The 20,578-nt window shown below is 41.2% G+C and overlaps 1 protein-coding gene across 2 annotated transcripts; it reads right to left on the reverse strand.

The window, feature by feature from the left end:
- Window positions 1-3,251: 3,251 nt before the first annotated feature.
- On the reverse strand, window positions 3,252-7,602 carry LOC102092998 (prolactin). 2 transcript variants are annotated; one of them, XM_065048610.1, is made up of 5 exons: window positions 7,354-7,602; window positions 7,096-7,247; window positions 6,872-6,949; window positions 5,524-5,700; window positions 3,252-3,806 (listed from the first exon to the last, which is right to left on the reverse strand). In XM_065048610.1, exons 1-5 carry the CDS (start codon window positions 7,382-7,384, stop codon window positions 3,612-3,614), a joined length of 633 nt encoding a protein of 210 aa, XP_064904682.1. In that variant the 5' UTR covers window positions 7,385-7,602; the 3' UTR covers window positions 3,252-3,611. The 2 variants fall into 2 exon arrangements, with proteins under 2 accessions (XP_064904682.1, XP_064904681.1); XM_065048609.1 differs by having other exon boundaries at window positions 6,872-6,979; window positions 7,354-7,597.
- Between the last annotated feature and the right edge of the window lie 12,976 nt (window positions 7,603-20,578).

The raw sequence follows: 20,578 nt of genomic DNA on the forward strand, positions 1-20,578 counted from the left end.
ATTACTGAGTTTTTCCAAGTAATTTTTAATTTGCCTGTCAACATTTGAATGTAATATGAGGTAGGTGAATGTTAATGCGTGTCATTCAAAGAAGGCTGTTTCCATTTGTTTCTGCTTTTCTATCATATGGGTTTAGATAAGACTTAAACTACAAGTGACATCTGTCAATCTGTCACACAAACATCAGCACGTATCAGAGTCTGTCTAAATTTAAGATACACTATCAAAACCATTTAGCACTATGAAAAGAACAAAACGAATTTTCAGTCACTGAGAGTGTCTCTGTCATATCCTTCTCATTCTGAAAAAAAAGAAGTTAGGACAAGAAAATCTTAATGCACAAGAGCAACTTCTAATAACTGAAAAAATGAATTGAACCATACAAAATGTCAATGTTGTGGGGCTATCCTGCAACATTTTGTGGAATAAGGTCTGAAGAACAATGGAGATATTTTTAATTCTTAAAATCATTTGGCTGACAATGAAAGTAAATTGAAACAGGTTGTTCCACAAATGGAAATTACACCGTAACTTACCTATAACATACATTGTTACAGGTCGTTGCACATGAGCCTAGCACTTAACTGGAAGACAATCCTAATTTTCTGATTTTCTATTAATTTGCAAAGTTGTTTCTCCTAAATTGGTATTACAGATGCCGATGATGCATTCTCAAACTCCAAAGCATTTGATTGTAGTTTACAATTTTACATTTTCAAATATTCCTAACTAGTCTCGGAGAGCAATCCTGCAGGAGGTGAAGTATTCCCCTGTGTAAAAGCAACCAGCACTGGTATTTCTGTTCCAGGCATCAGTGACCACAAAGAACGAGCCCTTCTCAGCCCACTACTCAGTTGTTTTCTCAATCCCAAGAGGAAGCAAGGTGATGTCAGCAATATAGGAAGGCTTTTGTTTTACCAACGTGCCTTAATTCAGCCCAAGGCAAATATTGAAATGTAACACTGATGAGTATGAATAACTATGGATAATACCTTGGTGCATTGTTGTTTATCCTGTGGCACCCGCTTCCTCGTTTTCTCTATTTTCTCATTTATCTACGGCAAAACGTTCCCAGGGTTTTGCTCTTTGAAGGAGATGAGAATTACTTTTATGATCTGCTCCACTTGCGACATGTTTTCCCTCAGACCCTCAGCCACAACCCCTGGGGTGTCTTCTCAGCTACAGAATTTTGTGGTAGCCATTTGGATTGATTTCTGGGTCACCTTGCAACCTACTTAGAGAGCCACCAAGCCTCCTGCTCTCGAGGAGACAGCCACCTCCTGCTGGGACGTGGCCACCTCCTGCCCACAGGGACATGGGCACCTCTCACCAGTGGGGACACAGGGAGTGGGATGGGAGAGGACAGGATGCAGCACTGCCGGTCCCAAAGGGAGCGTCTTCCGTCAGCCTTGTTTGTCCCTGTAACCCCTCCCGTGTCCGTCACCTTTCCTGTCCGAGGAAGGATGGCTGCTGCAGATCTGCTGTGTGTGATGCTGTGTTTGCCAGAACATCTAGGGTTACACCTTAACACCATTTTTCTCCTAAATGAATGCAGCCTTGCCCAGCTTCAGGACTTCAGAGACAGGAATAACCCCTTGCTGGCAGAAGACACATGCAGCAGCGTGCTGCTGTACACAGGGGCTGCACTATGCTAGGAATCACAGAATCACAGAATGTCAGGGATTGGAAGGGACCTCAAAAGATGATCTAGTCCAATGCCCCTGCCGGAGCAGGAACACCTAGATGAGGTTACACAGGAAGGCGTCCAGGTGGGTTTTGAATGTCTCCAGAGAAGGAGACTCCACAACCTCCCTGGGCAGCCTGTTCCAGTGTTCTGTCACCCTCACTGAGAAGAAGTTTCTTCTCATATTTAAGTGGAACCTCCTGTGTTGCAGTTTATACCCGTTACCCCTTGTCCTATCATTGGTTGTCACCGAGAAGAGCCTGGCTCCATCCTCATGACAGTCATCCTGTATATATTTATAAACATTAATGAGGTCACCCCTCAGTCTCCTCCAAGCTAAAGAGCCCCAGCTCCCTCAGCCTTTCCTCATAAGGCAGATGCTCCACTCCCTTAATCATCTTAATTGCTCTGCGCTGGACTCTCTCCAGCAGTTCCCTGTCCTTCTTGAACTGAGGGGCCCAGAACTGGACACAACACTCCAGATGCAGTCTAACCAGGGCATCACCAGGAGATGGTTTAAATGCTATAACCATTCGCCACTGCTACCTCTCTGTGATGGCAGATAGATGCAAGCAGAGTGAGCAAGCCTTTCTGGTTCTGTGTCTTTGCCCATAGGAGCCTTCCTTTACTGTCATGAAGCTGTGTTTTGTTTCTAAAATGTCTTCAAAATAAGTGTGTGAATGCTGCTATTTTGTTAGTGTTTGTAGTATCTTACTGCTTAAGGAATGTTAGCTACTAACTTCGTTAGGGCAGGCACTAGATAATCCCTTGGCATTCCTGCCATAGCTGGCACAACAGGGACCAGAGGTGAATCGTGAACGCTCACAGCTTTCAGCTGAGAAAGTACATCAGCTGTCTACTAGATAGTAGATATCCAGTAGCATTATTAAATAATCATAATGATTTTACTTTCTATTCCGGGCAGCCTGAGCTCCAGCTATTGTCCATAACTATCAAGATCAGAGGAGGCCAGAAAAGACCTCAAGAATATTAAAGATAAATCCATGTTGATTATAAATGCTCACTCAAATGGCTCATTTAGGACCTGAAAGCAAAGATGTTTTGCTCTATAAACACTTATCAGCACCACCCCACTACTAGGAAAATGTAATTGCTATAAAATATCTAACATCTTTCAGATTTGTATTTGCTATGGAGCTTGTCATCATTACTGTGAAACCCAAGCCCTGACTCAGCAAGTGTTATAGAAAGGAGACTTATTGCTACATAGGCCATACTCAGCCCTCAGACTGTAATGGTGTCTGGACCAGAATTCTGACTTACCTTTCATATAGAAACCTTATCTTTAGGTTTTTCCACTGAAATCAGCAAGCCATTACAGGTATAAAAGAGCATTCAAAACTAATAAAAGTGCTAGAAAATATGTGGTGTATGTGAAAGCCCATAGAAGTTAGTAAGAAGTATGATATGAACATAAAAGTCTCCATGGGCCCTGCACTTACATGAACTGATCAACAGCAATACCATTCCTCAGCATTAAGCAATATTCTGCAAGTAGAGGTGTATGTAGAAATAGGGGGAAACAATTTTTTTACATAAAAATACATCTTATTTATAGTATGTAGATATATTTGTACCGAGGCTAAACAAACTGGATTTCATTTTCAGTCTATGTATATATCTAAACTATGTGAATCAGTCATAATATAGTCTGTCACAGTGTAATGTGCAAGGACATTTATTTATCTACAGCTAAACTATTCCTTTTTGTCTGGTGCATTAACCCACATACACACATGATGCTTTATCTAATATTCTGCTGCACAGGTCAGCTGTGTCAAGTAGCTGCCAAAAAATTTTGAAACTACTTTCCTATTAATATTACTGTAAATATGATAATTTATAAATACGATTTTTTCATCTTTATAAACAACATGCTGGAGACTACTTATCAAGCGATTACAACCTAACAACTATTTTCTGGCATAATTCTACATTTAAGAATTTTTAAGTAGCTTTGTACTTTATTGGAGTCTCTCCTGAAACAGTGAATGAAGTCAGAGTCACTCATCATGTTTGCTTCATTACTAATGGATAAACCAGCAGCTTCAGATGATGCCATTCCATTCAATGAATTGCTGATGATCCCCATTGATTGCATCTGTATTGAAAACAGGAAAAGAAGTACGACTCGTAACTACACACACAACGAATCTTTAAAATACTTGTGCAGAAGCCAACTGAGGCATCACTATGTTGGGCTGTTCAACTCCAGACCTTTCATGTACACACTGATGGTATGTGTAAAGCTCCCTCACAGGGAATAACATTGCTTTTTTATCTTAATGGTGTCTATACAACCTAAAGGCTTATTGCAGGCTAGCCTGCAATAATCTGATATAATAGTAATGCAACAATACTGGAGTATAACTCCATCTGAAATTAAGTAGAGGAACCCCTGTTTGGTAATCATTATTACCTCTTGAACCAATACAGCAAATCAGTCTTGACATTTTTTAGCCATTTATTTTAATGAGTTTTGTGAACGGGAGCTTCTAATGTGAGCATTCACCAGTGCTGCTTAACCTGGTGAACTCTGCAGGCTGTTACCACCTCTCAGAGTAGGAGCTTCAAAACAGAACCAAGCTTAGAATTAGTGCCTTACAGAAAAATACAGCTGCAAAATATTGGAATGGCTTTGCATTCTATGCTTCATTTTTTAATTCTATTTCTGCCTCATGGTATGTCCATAGTACAGAGAGGTCAAAATTTCAAAGCTTTCCTTCTTAGTAATTCCTTCAAAAGTGTTTTAGAAAAATAAAATCAAGTAAATATAGCAGAAGTGTGTAGCTACTTTAGAGTTTGATGACTTGCTTCAGTTACAGAATGAAGGAAACAAAGGTCAAGATTTAAGACTGAACAATTCTGAACTTTAAGGCCATTTTAACCCAGAACCACGGTTCACCTGGAAGATGGACTTTCCATTTGTTACTCTGAGTCACCCTAATCAGGGCTGTATTTTAGAGCAGGGTACAATTCCTCGTATTCTAGTGATGAGCTGCTTCTCATTTTCAATCTTGTATGCCCCACCTGTGTTCATAAAGCTGAAAGGGGATCTACTAATTTAAGATACTAATTTGTTATTTGCTTTTTAGTGAAACAGACACCTTGGCAGTGTAGCCATGTCAGAGAATGGACACACATCCCTCATTTGTTTAGCCAAAACTACAAATACGTTTAGATATGAATGCACAATAAATACAAAGATCAGGACTTCTAGCTAGTAATGAGAAGACAGAAATGGAAATAACAAGTGTTACATCTGATAATTTATGTATGATCTATCAGAATTTTGAATGGAATTTTGAAATTGTTTTGTGATTGGCATCTGACTGATGCAATGCCACTGCTGTCTTGAAGAACTTATCCCATCTTAAAATTGTTGCCTTAGGAACGAGCCCTTTGCAGCAGACAGATGTCATACTTGAATTAGTTAGAATGTAAATCCAAATAAAACTGAAAACAATAATTATGTGCCACAGCCTACCTACATCTTCTTCAGTGCCCTAGAAAAGTCATTACTGCCTCATAGATGAAGCTGTAAATGGCTCTAGTCTTTGTACTTGTGTCTTTCTTTCATATATTCCATATTAATAAAATATTGCTTTACATACATGGACATATATAATGCCATCTACGTATCTGACAATCCATAAACTAGGTCACATCCTTTGGCTGAAAAAATTCTGGGTCTGTAACGAAGCCCACAGCCTCTCTTGGCATTAAGGCTCTACCCCCAGTGAGAGCTGACATTGCCTACCCCGGAGTCACTCCTGCCAAATGACTGGTATAAATAAAAGCTGTATTGAAAATCTTGCCTTTTCTGTTACTTTCTCAACTCCAGTCTTCAGCTCATGTACCATATTGCTGATTTGCTTAGCTTTGCTAAGGCTGTCATCAGGAAGTTCTTGGTGCTCAATGTGCTGGTTAAAGTGGGAAAGTGGTTCTTTCCAGGCTTGCAAAAGTTTCAGTATCAAGTGAGTTAGTTCTTCTCTCTTACAAATTAGAACAGTAAAGAGTTTCTCTGTTAGTTTGCAGCAGGTCATATGAACACTGTTAGACAGCCTCATTGTGAAACCTCATCAGGATTACAATTTACACCTGCAATTCAGTAGATTTCAAATATTCAGAACTTAAAGGCCACACTGTCTCTGGTTATTTGCCTATATATAAGCAACACCCCAAAGTTGTATTTGTCTTGTTGTCAGCTTTCTTATGCTCCTAAGTTCTGTAACACCTCATACTGCGAATTCAGCATTAGCAAAATGGTAGGATTCCTGTCAAACTAAACTTGTTACTGAAAATGTTTTCAGGAACACATAGATGTCTGAAGAGCCCAAGAAGCCTCATGTAGACCTCTCTGTTTGCTGTCTCCTCACTCCATCACAACCAATGTGCAAAATGTTAACATTTGTCTCCGTCTGTCTCTTCCTGGAGGCAAAATTTACTCCCACTGCTGTATCCTCGACTTTACAATCTGCTTTTTCTTTGTTTAAAGAAACTTTTCCTGCCTTCTCTAAATTAATAATGATTTTTTTCTCTTTGCTATCACATCTGTCTAAAACAATTTGCTGTTCTTTTCCCCTTACCTAACTACCGATTCGGAGATAATGACTGCTATTCCTTTCTCCTGATTGCTTTCTGTACTCTGCAGTGACACTGATTAATTTATCTGTCACATGCAGTTTTCTAAGTTTCTGTTCCACAGAGGCTGCCACAACAAAATCAAAAGGATGTCCGTCTGTCAGGCATTTGGTCAAAGTACTACTGCAGTACCTCTCTTATAACTAATAAATATGATCTAAGCATTGGGAACCACATACAGCTTTTTCAGCAGAACAAACTAATGATTCATATGCAATACTTCTGTGATGTGCACCTGTTTGGGGTCAAAACTCATCAGCTTCTTCAAACTGTTGATGAAGCACTGGAGGCATAAAAAGTCCTCTGCCTGTCTCCAGCCCAGCCGGGGTGGGGGACCTCCGCACCATGATGGGTGAGACATTTGGGGGCTCTAACAGGATGCGGGATATTTTCTCCTTTCTTCAGGGGAAGCAAAGGGAGCGGTGTGACCCGCGGAGTTCCCCCCCGGCCTCGCAACCCCGCGGAGGTCCGCGGTGGCCCCCGCCCGCCCCGTCTCCGTCCATCGCCGCCGTCCAGCCTTACCGGGATTTTTTGGGCGTATTCTTTGCGGTTGGGGGTCAGCATCCCCGACGTGTGGCACTTGCGAGCGGACTTCCCCAGCTCGTTGTCACGGGGAGGAAAGTGTTTTTCCTATAGGGAAACAAAACCTAAAGAAACACGGGGAACACCCCCCGCCCCCCCGCCGACAGCCGCTCCCAGGGCGGCGGGCTCCCGGTTCGCGGTGGCGGGGCCGGCCCGGCACTCACCAGCTCGGCGTAGAGCGCCGTGGAGAGGCTGTGGATTCTGCCAGAGTGCCGGATCACCCGGTCGAAGAGATCGGCCACGGTCAGGAGGTGGCAGCCGGCGTCCCCCGGGGCGCAGACCAGCAGCCACAGCAGCGCCAGCGCCGCGGCGGCACCTGCGGGGAGCCCGGCGGCGTCGGGGGGCGCGAGGTGTCGGGGGGACCTCCGGCCCGGCCTGGCCCCCTCCGCCCCGCTCCTTTCCGCGCCGCCCGCCGCTCTCACCTGCCCGCCCCGCCGCCCGGGCCAGGGCCATCGCGCCGCCGAGCCCGCTGCCCGCTGCGGAGCTCAGCGGCTGACATCGCCGACGTTGCCCCCGCGTCCCCTCTTTATACCGGGCGGGGATGTGCGCGGCAGGGAGGGGATCTCCCCGTCATGACGGGTCCTTCCCTGACGTGCGCACACCACGGCCACCGTGAGCAAGCCGCCCGCAGCGGGGCTCCCGGCTCGGCGGGCGGGAGCGCCCTTCGCACCGGTGGGGCCGGTCTCTGTCCCCCGCCCCCATGGCCCACAGGACCCACCAGAAACAGGTGTCCCGGGCTCTGCGATCTCCCGGGCTCTGTGGTGGGGCTGCTACCGACCCGCGCAGCGCCTGCCCGTCCGTCTCCATGGGCAGAGCGGGCGGCTTCAGCATCAGCACAGAAGTGGCGTGGCCACGTCTGTTCACGTCGGATGGAGTAAATATGTGAGAACTGACAGCAGACAGACTGCTCTTTTCAGTGACAGTGGGGGGTTTTACACAAGGACAGAAATGGACAACATAGGAGAGAAGTCTGACATGATGTCATTCATCTCTCAATCGTTTCTTCTAATCAGACTGTTATGCTCTGATTTTCCTTCTCCCTTGCAGGTGTTCAGAGGTAAGTAAGACCACTGAAGGTGTGACAGCTGGTGACTGCACACTTGGTGCTGTGAGCATGCCTGAAGATGGTTGATGGTGTCCCATAAGGCTAAAAGATTAAGGGAGCAAAAGCAGCAAACACTCAGATCAGGATTCCCGAAGGAGTGCAAATCCTATGGACTCAATTGCTGTACTCAGTTTCTGGGCATGAGATCCTTAGCAACCCTGCAAGATGTACAAGGAAAGTTGAGATTTTTGTCATGAGGCTCATGACTGCTGACATGTCAAACTAGGAGCTGTTTCAAGCTGACAAATGGTGGGACCTGACCACAGGGTCTTACTTCTGTGTTTTTTGGGTTTTGGCACCCTACTCCTTTGAAATCCAGTGTGAACATCTCAGGGTCTGCTACAGCTGCAGTCAGGCACTTTCTCTGACTGTGGGTATTCAAGCTGAGGTTTGACAGGGGTCTGCCGTAACTCGTGGCTCTTAGGACATGGAGAGTAAGTCAGCTCTGCCCCTCTTGTTGAAGTTTTTCACTGCCAAGGTAGAAGTCTGGTTAGAAATGAAGATACATCTAAAATGAAATTGTCATCTTTCCTCTGTGAATCTCCCAGGCACTATACACGAGTCATATATGTTTTTCTAGCCCCTGAATTTCTTTTATGGAAATCCAAATTTCTTTTATGGAAAATGGAAGGACAATACCTCCAACAGAATGATTACCATCCCTCTCCCTCACCTTTTAAGGACAGCTGGGTGACTAGGACCCCCTCTGGAGGTGGAATATGTGAGTTTGACTAGCTCTTCGGCAAGGAGGAAATGGCCTTGCTTGCCTATACTCTGCGGATTTTAAAAATTTGATAGAAAACACATACAGGCAACTACTTCTCTAGCCAAGTCTTAAAAGTAATTGCAATCTGCCACTGCATTCTGCATGGAGCCAAGTGGCATTTCCAAAGGATTCACATTTTGAAAATAAGAGTTTCTCCAAGGAATTAGGTGTCAGTTTCTAGGCTCTGACTAGGTGTCTGCATGGCTATCCACTGAACTCTAAAGCCTGTCAAAACTGACACATTTTGGGACATGCACAGATTCAAAACATTGAGAGGTGAAGGCCTTTAGATCTGAAAACGCCAGCAGAATTCACTGCTAAGTAGAGGTCCTCATGTGGCTGCTAGTGCTCTCTGCCTGCGTTCTGTTTTATATCTGTTTAAGAATTTGGCTCTTTGTTAATGGACAGATCTTTAAGTAAGGTAAAAGAGATTTCAATTTCCTTTTGCCCAGAGGAAGGTTGAAAAGACAGTACATGAGAAGGAATATTCAAATGCCTTTCTCAAACAATCTACATTGCCTTGATTCATACAGACATCCCAAAGGAAGGTTATGTCTCTCTGAGGGCTACCCACAAATCGTGTGTCCTTCCAGGGAACTCATCTGGCTATGATGTGCACTGAGCTAGCCGGATTTTATTTAGTTAAGCGACTGCAACCTCTGAAAGGAATTTACTTTTTTCCTTGACTGAGTTGAATCAATATAACCAAATACTGGAATTCTCCCTACTGGGCTAATCCACACGTTCCTTGACCTCTACCAGAAATACAGCTTAGCCACCCCTTCAAACCAATACCTTTCTGAGCCCAACAGACCAAACTCACTTCTCCAAAATTTCCCAAAGTCACTTCTAAAGTTTGATAGCACCATAGGTGCTATCTCTCATGCTTTGAAATTCCTAAAAGCAGTTCATTAAGATGTGCTTAATGATCTACACTATTCAGCAGAGGTTGTTCTCATTCTCTTACCTCTTCTTTATCTCTAATGAATAAAACAATGCAATTAATTTCAGTGGTTAGAACTGCTGAGCCAGTTCTTAAAGGGGATCATACAGGAAGCCTTGGCAATAGCCCTGAGCTCTTTGGTAGCTGATAAAATCCTTCTGGCTAGAGACCCAACTGAAGGCTTGGAATATTAGTATTATTTCTGATAACTATCAGAAAATGAGCAATCATGCATATGACGGGATCTGAAAGACTTTGGTAATATGCATAGGGGAAGCATATGGATCAATGACTTATATTTATTGGCCAAGAACCATTTTCTTTTGGTTTTCATGTGTCTTGGAGAAATCCTGACACATACAAATCTTATCCTAGAAAAGGTTACTTAAAATGTTAACACAACTTTTGAGTTATGAAGGACCTATGAACTTGTGCTGTGTAAAATGTAAATGACTTGCACAGCAAAAAATGCAGTACAACTTAGAGGAAAGAATCCACAGTAAATCATCCTCTCCTCTCCTCTCCTCTCCTCTCCTCTCCTCTCCTCTCCTCTCCTCTCCTCTCCTCTCCTCTCCTCTCCTCTCCTCTCCTCTCCTCTCCTCTCCTCTCCTCTCCTCTCCTCTCCTCTCCTCTCCTCTCCTCTCCTCTCCTCTCCTCTCCTCTCCTCTCCTCTCCTCTCCTCTCCTCTCCTCTCCTCTCCTCTCCTCTCCTCTCCTCTCCTCTCCTCTCCTCTCCGTCTTCCCTATTCTATTCTATTCTATTCTATTCTATTCTATTCTATTCTATTCTATTCTATTCTATTCTATTCTATTCTATTCTATTCTATTCTATTCTATTCTATTCTTGGCGTCCTGGTGAGTGCTTGCCTCAGATCCCTGTCATGCCAGAAAGAGTTTGGCTGAAGGTGGACCTAGGTTGCTGAAGGTGCCTTCTGCATTTATCATGTTAATTTGGGGAAGATGGTTAAACAGAATGAAGTGTGGAGCCTCAGCTCTCCTTCCACAGACCCATCTCATTCTCTTATGCATTCTCTTGTTGACCCAAGGAATAACATACATAAAAGATCTGATCCTCCTTTCAGCACTCTGAAAAGTGAGGCATTGAAATCTTCACTGAAACTTGAAACGGTAATATGCTTTATGAGTTCTTGAATTTGAATTTGAATTTATGATCCTATTCTACACTTTTTTGGGGGGGATAAAATTTAATGGATTCAATTTTAAGTTATATATTCCATATTATGTATTGTATATTTTAATTTTACAACACTTGAATGTAGCCTGGAGAAACAAACTACTGAATTTGAACACAAAAGGTAGAACCTATAATTAGAATATTAAATATTATTTAGACAGTGAAATATTAGGAGGAAATAAACTCTGTACTCTGGGATGTACAATTCCAATTAAGTATGCACTTACTTATACAAGTAAAATATTTTTAAAATACAAAATTAAAAGAACATGAAAATAGATTTAAAAAAGAGAAAGGCATGATTGAATCCTAGCCTTTGAATATCTATAAATGATACTATTGCCTAAAAAAGACAGAGATGAGATGTCATATTTTACCAGCTACAGATTTTGTGAAATGTTTCAGTGGAACTTTGTTTTCCTCTAAACATTTATAAAAGATGCCAGTCTTCTCAAAACAAGAACCTGAACTATAAAGGTGCATCACCACCTTTTCTACTCCTTACAGTATCCATGTAGGATAGTCTGTATGGTACCTCTGATGTGCTTTAACAATATTAAATATTTCAAGCTTGGCCATATTTCTCCTGATACGAGAAATGTCACTGCTGTGTCAGTAGGATCAGTACCATCATGGTTTAACCCCAGCCAACAACTAAGCACCGCGTGGCTGCTCGCTCATTCTCTTCCTGCTGTGATGGAGAAGAGAATTGGAAGGGTAAAAGTGAGAAAATGCATGGGCTGAGCTAAGGACAGTTTAATAAGTAAACCAAAAGCCACACAAGCAAAGCAAAACAAGGAATTCATTCTTTACTTCCCATGGGCAGGCAGGTATTCAGTGATTTCCAGGACAGCAGGGCTCCATCATGCGTAATGGTTACTTGGGAAGACAAACACCAACACTCTGAACATCCTCCCCTTCCTTCTTCTTTTCCCTAAATGTATGCTAAGCATGACATCATACGGTATGGAATATCCTTTGGTCAGTCAGGTTCAGCTGTGCCTTCTCCCAGTCTTTTGTGTATTCCCCAACTTCTCATTGGCAGGCCAGTATGAGACGCTGACAAGTCCTATTTTAAAGTCCTTGGACTGCTTAGCAACAACTAAAACATCAGTGTGTTGTCCATTGTTCTCATACTACATACAAAACACAGCATTATACCATCTGCTAGGAAGAAAATTAACTCTAGCCCAGTTGAAACAAGGACAAGCAGTAGCGTAATAAAGAGGTGTGTCGAATTTTAAAGGAGATGGACTTGTATTTGGGTTAATCTTTTTTGATCATAAAGATAAAATTATACATTTGATGTTTGTAAGTGCATCAAGTAAAAATGCATTTTTTGTTCATGATTAGAAATTATTTGGAGAGAAATTTCAGACAAGGTTATTATCTGAGATTTTTAAGGAAATAAAGATATCTCCATCATACACGGGAAGCAAACTCAAGGTGATACCCTAGTTCTCACTGAAACCTCTAGTAGGCTTTGGCTGACTGCAGTAAACATTGGGTTAGACCATCACACTTGTACAGCTCCACTAACTTTGATGAATTTACTTTTGGTTCACTCTGGTGTCACAGAGACAAGGTTCAGGTCCTGAGTGTGCATTATTGATAAACAAGAACAGATGAAAATGAACTGTAATCCCCGGGGTTAGTTCTATAATACCCATCTGGAAAAAATACATGCTATTTTCTCTGTTTAAAAAAACCAATTATTTAGAGCACTTAGGGAATTAGGAGAGAAGACACTAGCATTACACTAAGCACGTTCTGTTTTTTTCAGGACTGTCCACAGATTTGAAATGATGCTTCATTTGAATTGTGACTTCCCATCTGCCACCATATTGAAATCATCATTTAAGAAGAGAAGCATTTCAGAGATACTAGGGGTCCAAGTTTTTTATCAGTGTAGTATGGACATAAGTTAACTGCAGTTCATTCAACATGTGGCTAGTGTCAGGTGTTGCCAAGCTGTGTCTTCCCCATTGGCATAATGTTATTTTACAGCACAGAGTAGTTGGCAAGACCTTAAGCTTTGCGTTTTCATAGCAGGACTCGTGGGCAAAATGGCATAAAGTCCTCCATTTTGTCAAATACTTTGTAATTTCTGCTACGTTCTTTTCATATTCTGAAGTATTATAAAGAAAAATATTATTATAAAGTGCTCCTTACTGCAGTCAAAAATGCTAAGTATGCTATGGAATCTTCCTTTGCACTCCTCCTGCATACAAGCATAATAGTTTTTAATGACATGACTGAATAGTATTTTTTTCACATGGTTTCTGGTTGGTTTAGTATACTGTATTCAGCTGAATAAGCAGCTATTCAGTTTTGTTTTTCTCTTGTTGTTCACTGTGTGCTTCCATGCCTTATTTACTGCACACCGTTCAAACCCATTCTGAATACATAATCACTTTCCTTCTGGGTTCTCTGTATTGCTTTTGAATATCTGGCTGTTCACAAGAATTACTTAATTTATTATCCAAGCATATTCTTGAGGTGAGGGGATGCTATCATACCCGTTTTACAGATAAGCGAAGAGGCATAGTAAATTATGTACCCATTTGGACAGTCACTTTGAGAAGCAGGGGACACGATTAGTACTTGAGGAATAGCCTCACATTACATTATGAATATCTTAATATACAAGTACTACCTTTACTGAATTCAGATATAAAAATATTTTGTTTATGTCACAGCTCTGCTATTCTCAATATACTTTTTCTTCCCACCCTACCACAGGGGTAAAAATATATATTTTCACCTAGCTATGCTTGGAACATTGACGTCTGTTTTCAGGCTTCTTTCTTTTAAGGTAAGAAATTGATAGCAGTGGTAGGTTGTCGTCTATTTGTGGGGAAAGTGTAAAGATATTTGCTGACACTAAGGTGATGCTAAGTGAGACCTGTGAACTTTTTGTTCCATCTCAAGTTGTAAAAGGGTTGCACTGTAGTCAGGTACAATTGATCTCCATTTCAGTCTTGGCTCTTTTGTACTGAGACACAGGCACACATTGAGTATTCCCTTCACCAACTATGTCTAGTATCTGGATATTTGGCCCAGTTCTCCCCTGCTTTTTTGTTTTGAGATATCTGTTCAATCTTTTGGAACCTTTCTTCCTACCTCTTCTACCCATCTTTCTCCTCAAACATAGTTTCTAGTTATGCTGTCTGCCCCATAAACTGTCTTCATTAATCCCTAATGCTCATTCCCTTCCTTACACGAGACTTTTTGCTCCTTTCTATTTGCCTTACCACTAGTCAGGCCTGAAATTTGGTAGGACACACCTGAAGCCTGGCAGGACAAATTCAGGTTCTGCTTTCCTCCACCTGTACTTCCCAAACTGCTGTACATAGGACTGGTCCATGTCCTCTCTGTATTTGAATCGGGCAAATTCCTCTTCCTGTATCAGCTTAGAGCTGTATCATCCTTGTGATAAAGGATGCTGAGTGGAGGTGGGATCACTTGGAAAGTTTGCAGCTAACACCAAGAAGGTTGTACTGCATGTATAAAAAGTGTTTTCATTTTTCCCAAAGGCTTACAATTTGTCCATGTGAGGAAGGATTTGCACAAGAATAAAAAAATAGCTATCCCAGATATCAAATCAGCTGCTGATACCATGTGTCCAATCTGTACTTTGAAGGAGAAGGGTGAAAGTACTGTAATTTTGTAAAACAAATGTTGCCCAATCTCTTTGGAACATAAACAAAACAACCCCTTTTCCCCTGCCCTCTCCCTTATTTTGGAAAGACCCCCAATGATTCAGGCTGAAATCTTTCAGAAAATCAATAAACCTTCACTAGATCCTGAATTTTGATAATTTCAGTCTAAAAAAATAAGGCTTGGGAAATGATAAGTAATCAGGAACCAGGAAAGTATGCAGCCTCTTTTATGACAAGCACTGTTATCTGCCTGGATTACAATTAAATAAAAACCAAACCAAATCAGCCAACCAAAAAACCAAACCTCAAACCAACCAGCCAAACCAAAACCAAAACCAAAACCAAAACCAAAACCAAAACCAAAACCATAACCAAAACCAAAACCAAATTAAAACCAAACCAAACCGAACCAAACCAACACCATCACCACCAAAAAACACAGAAAAAACAAGAAGTCATTTTTAATATGCAGTTCCCTAATTATCTTTGAAGGTTGTGTGTCCAAGATACTCTCAGTCATGACACCTTCCCTGCTTTTCCATTGTTTAAGGGATTGTGGCTGAGGATTTTCTGAGTTGCTTCCATGGGAGGTATTTACTTACGTGGGCCCTGTAAGATTACAATATATGGTCCAGTGAGTGTGGGTGGAGTGGAAACCATTTCCTCTCTCTAGTTCTCCAATTCTTTCATTCCAAGGAGGAATGCAAGCAAAATAGCGGGCAGCTGGCCCCATTATACCTGTGGAATGAAAATCAAGGAGAAAAATGTCTTTAAAAAAACCCACAAACAAATAAAACCAACAAAACAAACTAGCAACCCCCCAAACAAAACAAAACATAACAAAAAAACCCTTTTCCTCAACATAGGTAGGCTAGCCAGGAGTTTACACCTCCATATGTGACATGAACAGTCTTTCCTGTTTTCCTTGACAAATATTTTTCCTGGATTTGCACTGCTGCTAAGATTCTATGCCCTGGAGCTTACAAGACACCTGTGTAGCAGAGCTTATAGTTGTCCTGTATGTGACTTCTGCTGGACAAATTCTGTTCCCTTAACTCAAAGGCTTTTCTAGTCCCTGCTTACCACACAAGCAGTACTCAGGGATCAGGGGAGGCAAAGAATCAGATCTCTTTCTCATAGGCAGTATTAACAGTATGCACTATCCCACTTAGGGGTTACAAGGTGGTTTTTTATTATTTACAGATGGAAGAAGCACCGAGTGGAAAAATTACTTATCCAAGGTGGTGTGAGGAGTTTTCCTGGCTAGGAGTAAAACCCCTGCCTTTCGCTTCATGTGCTCTAACCTCCCAAATAATTTTATGAACAGACTGGAAGCTCCTTTCTGAGGCAGGACTGGTGCACATGCTTCTGACATTTATCTTTCTGGGATCTGTAGGAAGTTCCAAATTATACTATTTTAGCTTTTAAATTAATATTGTATAAAGTGACAAATAATTCAGGATCAAAAAAGAAAAAGTCATCCCCCTTGCTCTCTTAATGGTGTTTTTCTAGAGTTTTTCTGTGTGTTTCCAAATCACTGATTTCTACTTCCATTTATGTTCACATGCTTATGGGCTTGATTCTTCTGTCATTCCCTGACTGCAGCCACGTGACAGCATAACGATAGTGAGAAAGCCTGCAGGTTTTCTTACCAAACTGCTGCAAACCATTTAATAGATTGGAATAAATGGTTAACCTTCCACTTTGTTATGTAAGATGATGAACATAGATTATTTATAGAGGCTGATGTCTCTAAATTTGTTTACTGTCACATGGAATGTGTATCTGTCTTTCACGAGTCTCTGTCAAAACTCCTTGGAAAAAATCAGCCTACTATCAAATGTTAAGAACCCACTGGTCCTGTTGTGTGTTGCAGTTGACAAGGATGAAAAATGACATATTTATAATAAAACAAATTAGAATGAGTAATTGTGTATATATATATATATAGCTACCATGCTCATATGTTTATATCTAACTCATGCCAAAGGAAATAATGAAATACCAAATTACTGTAACATAAAGGCTTCATTTCAGCATTTCCTGATAATACTTTCTATTCTCAGGGCAGGAGCTATTTAAAATATGTGGCCACAATATTCTTCTGAAAGAAAGAAGTAGTCATGAAAGTTAAAATTTGCTTTCTCCTGTGTATCTTCTGTAACTGACCTTTGTGTGAAAGAAGTGCAGCCAAGTAAAAATCCTCCTACCCTGAACCAAACACAACTGAGCAGAAGTACAGGATCCTTGCAGTCTGCTCTCCTCATCTACTTGTATTTCTGAGAGAAGGAGCCATCATCCTCACTGCACTCCATACTGGAACTGTGGGATCTGTGCAACTGCAGGGTTCTTCTGGCCTGCGCTGCAGGGACCAGTGTGTCACTTGCCAAGGTCTCGACAGCTCTCTGGAGCAGCCCTTTTTGCTCCAGCCGAGTCCAGGATGCAATGGGAGCAGGAGGCCAAGCACTGCTCCTTCCTAGGCACTGGTCCTCCTCATCTGGTGCTCCTCATGCTTCATCGGTGCTATGGCTCTGTGTGTATAGATGTGCCTGGTCCTGCCAGGAGCTAGTGCAGTTTGAATGACAGAGTTTAGATTGTAAGTAATGGGAAAAATTCTTACCCAGAAAATGTTTCTGAAAATGCCTGATGACTTACCTGATTTATATTCTAGACAGCCTGTCACCTCTTAGTCCATATCTGCTGCCAGGAATGAGTTGGTCCAGCTGCAAATAGGCAGGGTAGAGACTGTCAGAAAAAAGGGGAATTGCAGCTTCAAGCAGTCCACAGGCATGTGCAACACTGGCACTGAGAAGACTTTTCCTCCTGACTCCTCTCTGATCTCCCTGACCACAAAACAGAAGAGAAGGAAGAACAACTTGAGCAGAGACAAAGTGACCAAGGAAAGGCCTGCTATGAAGCATAATAGTTTGTGTTTCTGATTCACTCCATGATGTTATAAGACTCCAAGCCTAACTGGTCTTGTGGTGTTGTGTGGCACGTGGTATGGCTGCCCCATTCAGCCGCATCCCTTGCTGGGGGTTCATAAGTCTGTCTGAAGTGCAGGTGACCGGCTGTTCAGTAGCCTTAAGGCATATCCAAGGAACATCCAACTCTTTTCTTATTGGGTGTCTAACACAGCAATGTATGTGGTGTTGAAAGAATGAAAAAGGTGGCAAAAATGGTCTAGAAAAAATTGGCTTAGGCTAAGAGAAAACCTGAGGAGAAAAAAGTGAACAGTGTATAAAAAAATGAAAGCCCATCTGGAAGGAACTAATTGACTTTTCCACAAAAATGGCTCTAATTGCTTTTCTCTGCAATGACGAAGAAGAATGTGAAGCCTCAAAGGAATGGGAGATATAGGAAGGGAAACAATTCTGAGGGTTGGCTACTCTGGTGAAAGGAGGAAGATCCCAGGGGGCAAAACATTCAGCATTTCAAGTGCACTGCACAGACTTATCTGTCACTCAGCAAGAGAGAAGAGAGGGCAAAGTTTTCCTCAGCTCTGAAATGGGCTGGAGAAAGCTTTCTGTTCCCATCCCTTCTGGTTTATGTTTCCCATTTATTTGACAAGGAGACTGTTAATAGTGCTGATTTTGATTTTTTTTTTTTTTTTTTTTTTTTAAGTCAGGTGAAAAGATATCTGTAAGAAGAAAAAAAGAGAAGAAAACCCAAGACTATGCTTTTCTCAGCATTATCTAATGGTTGGGTTGGAGTTTTCAGTTGCTAGGTATGCAGGTATTTTAATTTATGTCTGTTCAAAAATGAATGAACCATCACACGAACACATGGAAAACTGCATGTGACATTAAGAAATAAGTTATAATTTTGTGTCAACAGCTAGCAATGGTCCTTAAGAACTGACAATTTCTATCAGTGAAAAATTGTCCTAGACTTTGTAGTGGAACATATGAACCCTGAAGGAACCATTACAGTCAGACTCATTAGCAAATGCTCATTTCTTTAAACTACAGACAGAATATGTTGACAGTGAAACTTAATTGCCAAGAATGTATTTGATTTAGAATTACTGATCCAAATACTGGGAGACATTTACAGGGAAGCATGTTGCCACATCATCTTTCTTATTTATATGGGGACATTAATCATCATACTACAAATCCAAAGCTTTCCAAGTATAGTCCAGCTTTATTTATTTATCTATTTATATATTTATTTATTTATTTGGTTAGTTAGCTAGTTAATGTGTATAGATTTTGAACTATAGCTATTTCATCTTTCTTCTCTCCTAACATGGCAGTAATATTTTCTATCCCCCACTGTCAGGTCTACCATGTGAGTGTATGTAAATGTACAAGTCACTAACTTGAGATTAAGCAGCAAGTAGCCATACTGAGCTGTAGTAACTATTTGCTTGAATAACAGCATAAGTTAGCCTGAAATAATGCAGTTAAAATGGTGTGGTTGTCTGTTTCTTTGTCAAGTGGTGGAGTATATCTTTAGAAAGGAAAAACTGTCAAAGGAAATGAATAAGAAGACATCAGCTCTGCGGAATATGAAAATATATGTGTGACTATGAATGTATGCTAGTTGGACTGATCAGTCTGACAGCTGCAAGATTACTCAAAGTTATACTTGAATATCTTCCGGAACTGAAGCCTGAAATCTTAAGGGTTACATCCAGATAAGACCTTCTGCAGCTGTGGAGACTCCAGGTCCAGTGCAGTGGTGTGAAGGGCTGATGGCAACAAGGAAGCCCTGCAGAACCACACAAGCGGACATTGTAGGAGATGGCAGCTTAAAGACTCACAGTTGAGATTTTCCTTTGTACTTGGGATTCTCAATCACATCCAGAGCTAATATAAAACTAACTCCAGACAAGATTTTAAAGGAGTTGTTCATTTGAAGTAATGACTATTTATAATACTTGTGATGTGACAAATATTATAATGTTAAGGAGAATGAGGATTGTTAAAGTCTACAGTGCTAGTGAATAGGTTGATTTGATATTTTCTCTGTAGTGTGCATTGCATATCCTTTAATGGGAGAGATCTGTGTTTTGGACTCACATTGTTGCCTAAGTAGTCTCACATTTATCAGATGATTTTTCAAAGGAACAGAAAAACTGAACAGCAAAGAGATGGGAAAGACAGTGGAAGCTCAAGTCAGGGTCTTTGAAAATGTTATCTTTAATTATTTTTTAGGTAATGTGTAGATATTGTCCAAAAAGTTCAGTCTATTGTTTGACAAGTTAATATTTTGTCTTTGCCCATTAGCAAATATTTGACTCATACAACTCAAATCATTGAAAGTGTGCTTCAAGTATGAACACGTGTGGAACTAATTTTTGACTGGTGTCCTTATCATGTGGTAGATTTTCGATGATTAGGAGGCATTGAATGAGTCACTTCATAATGCAAGGTTAAATAAGGATGACCTTTACTAGAGTTTATTCTGTCTTGAAGGCAAAGAGGTTGCAACACGGGTTTTTCTCCATTGCTCTGTTAATTCACCTTAATTTTGACCTGCAGCAGTAGCCTCTAGTTAGGCAATAGGGAATTTTAGTTTTAGACTTCATTAATTTTTAGTCATGCTTTGACATTGGATGCTGGCCTTACTGCCATGGTTGTAATTTGTGGTATTTGTCAGTTACATGACAAAGTGAAGTTGATTTGAATTAAAGGCTAGCAAAGGCCACCAAACTCAAGTCAATTATAAGCAATAAATCCAAAGATGGTATAGTATTTGTTGTTTATCTTGTTGTAGCCAGATTTTATTTTCCAAAAGGAAACATGCTTCATATCTACACTGTGCGCCTTTACTGTTAGTTCAGTTTTTATCACAGTTATTTGACACAGCATCACTCATGTCTGTGGGGCTGTGTTTGCTTATAGCAGCCGATCTTCCAATTCCAACAGGAAAGTTTGATACTTTTGCCTTTCAGATTAGTTTCTTTCTTCTGCAGATAAACATACCATAACATTTCTGAAAAGACAGAATCAAGGAGGAGACCAGTGAA

The sequence above is a fragment of the Columba livia genome, chromosome 1 (genome assembly GCF_036013475.1).
Source record: "Columba livia isolate bColLiv1 breed racing homer chromosome 1, bColLiv1.pat.W.v2, whole genome shotgun sequence".
Taxonomy (NCBI): Eukaryota; Metazoa; Chordata; class Aves; order Columbiformes; family Columbidae; genus Columba; species Columba livia.

Bases quoted from the DNA above. Each gene is read 5' to 3' on its own strand.
- LOC102092998 (XM_065048609.1), bottom strand. From the start codon at position 7,384: ATGGCCCTGGCCCGGGCGGCGGGGCGGGCAG. The intron at 7,248-7,353 runs GTGAGAGCGGCG...GGCTCCCCGCAG, and splicing joins CCGGGCGGCGGGGCGGGCAG to GTGCCGCCGCGGCGCTGGCG. The intron at 3,807-5,523 runs GCAAGATTTTCA...TTTTCAATACAG, and splicing joins TTGAGAAAGTAACAGAAAAG to ATGCAATCAATGGGGATCAT.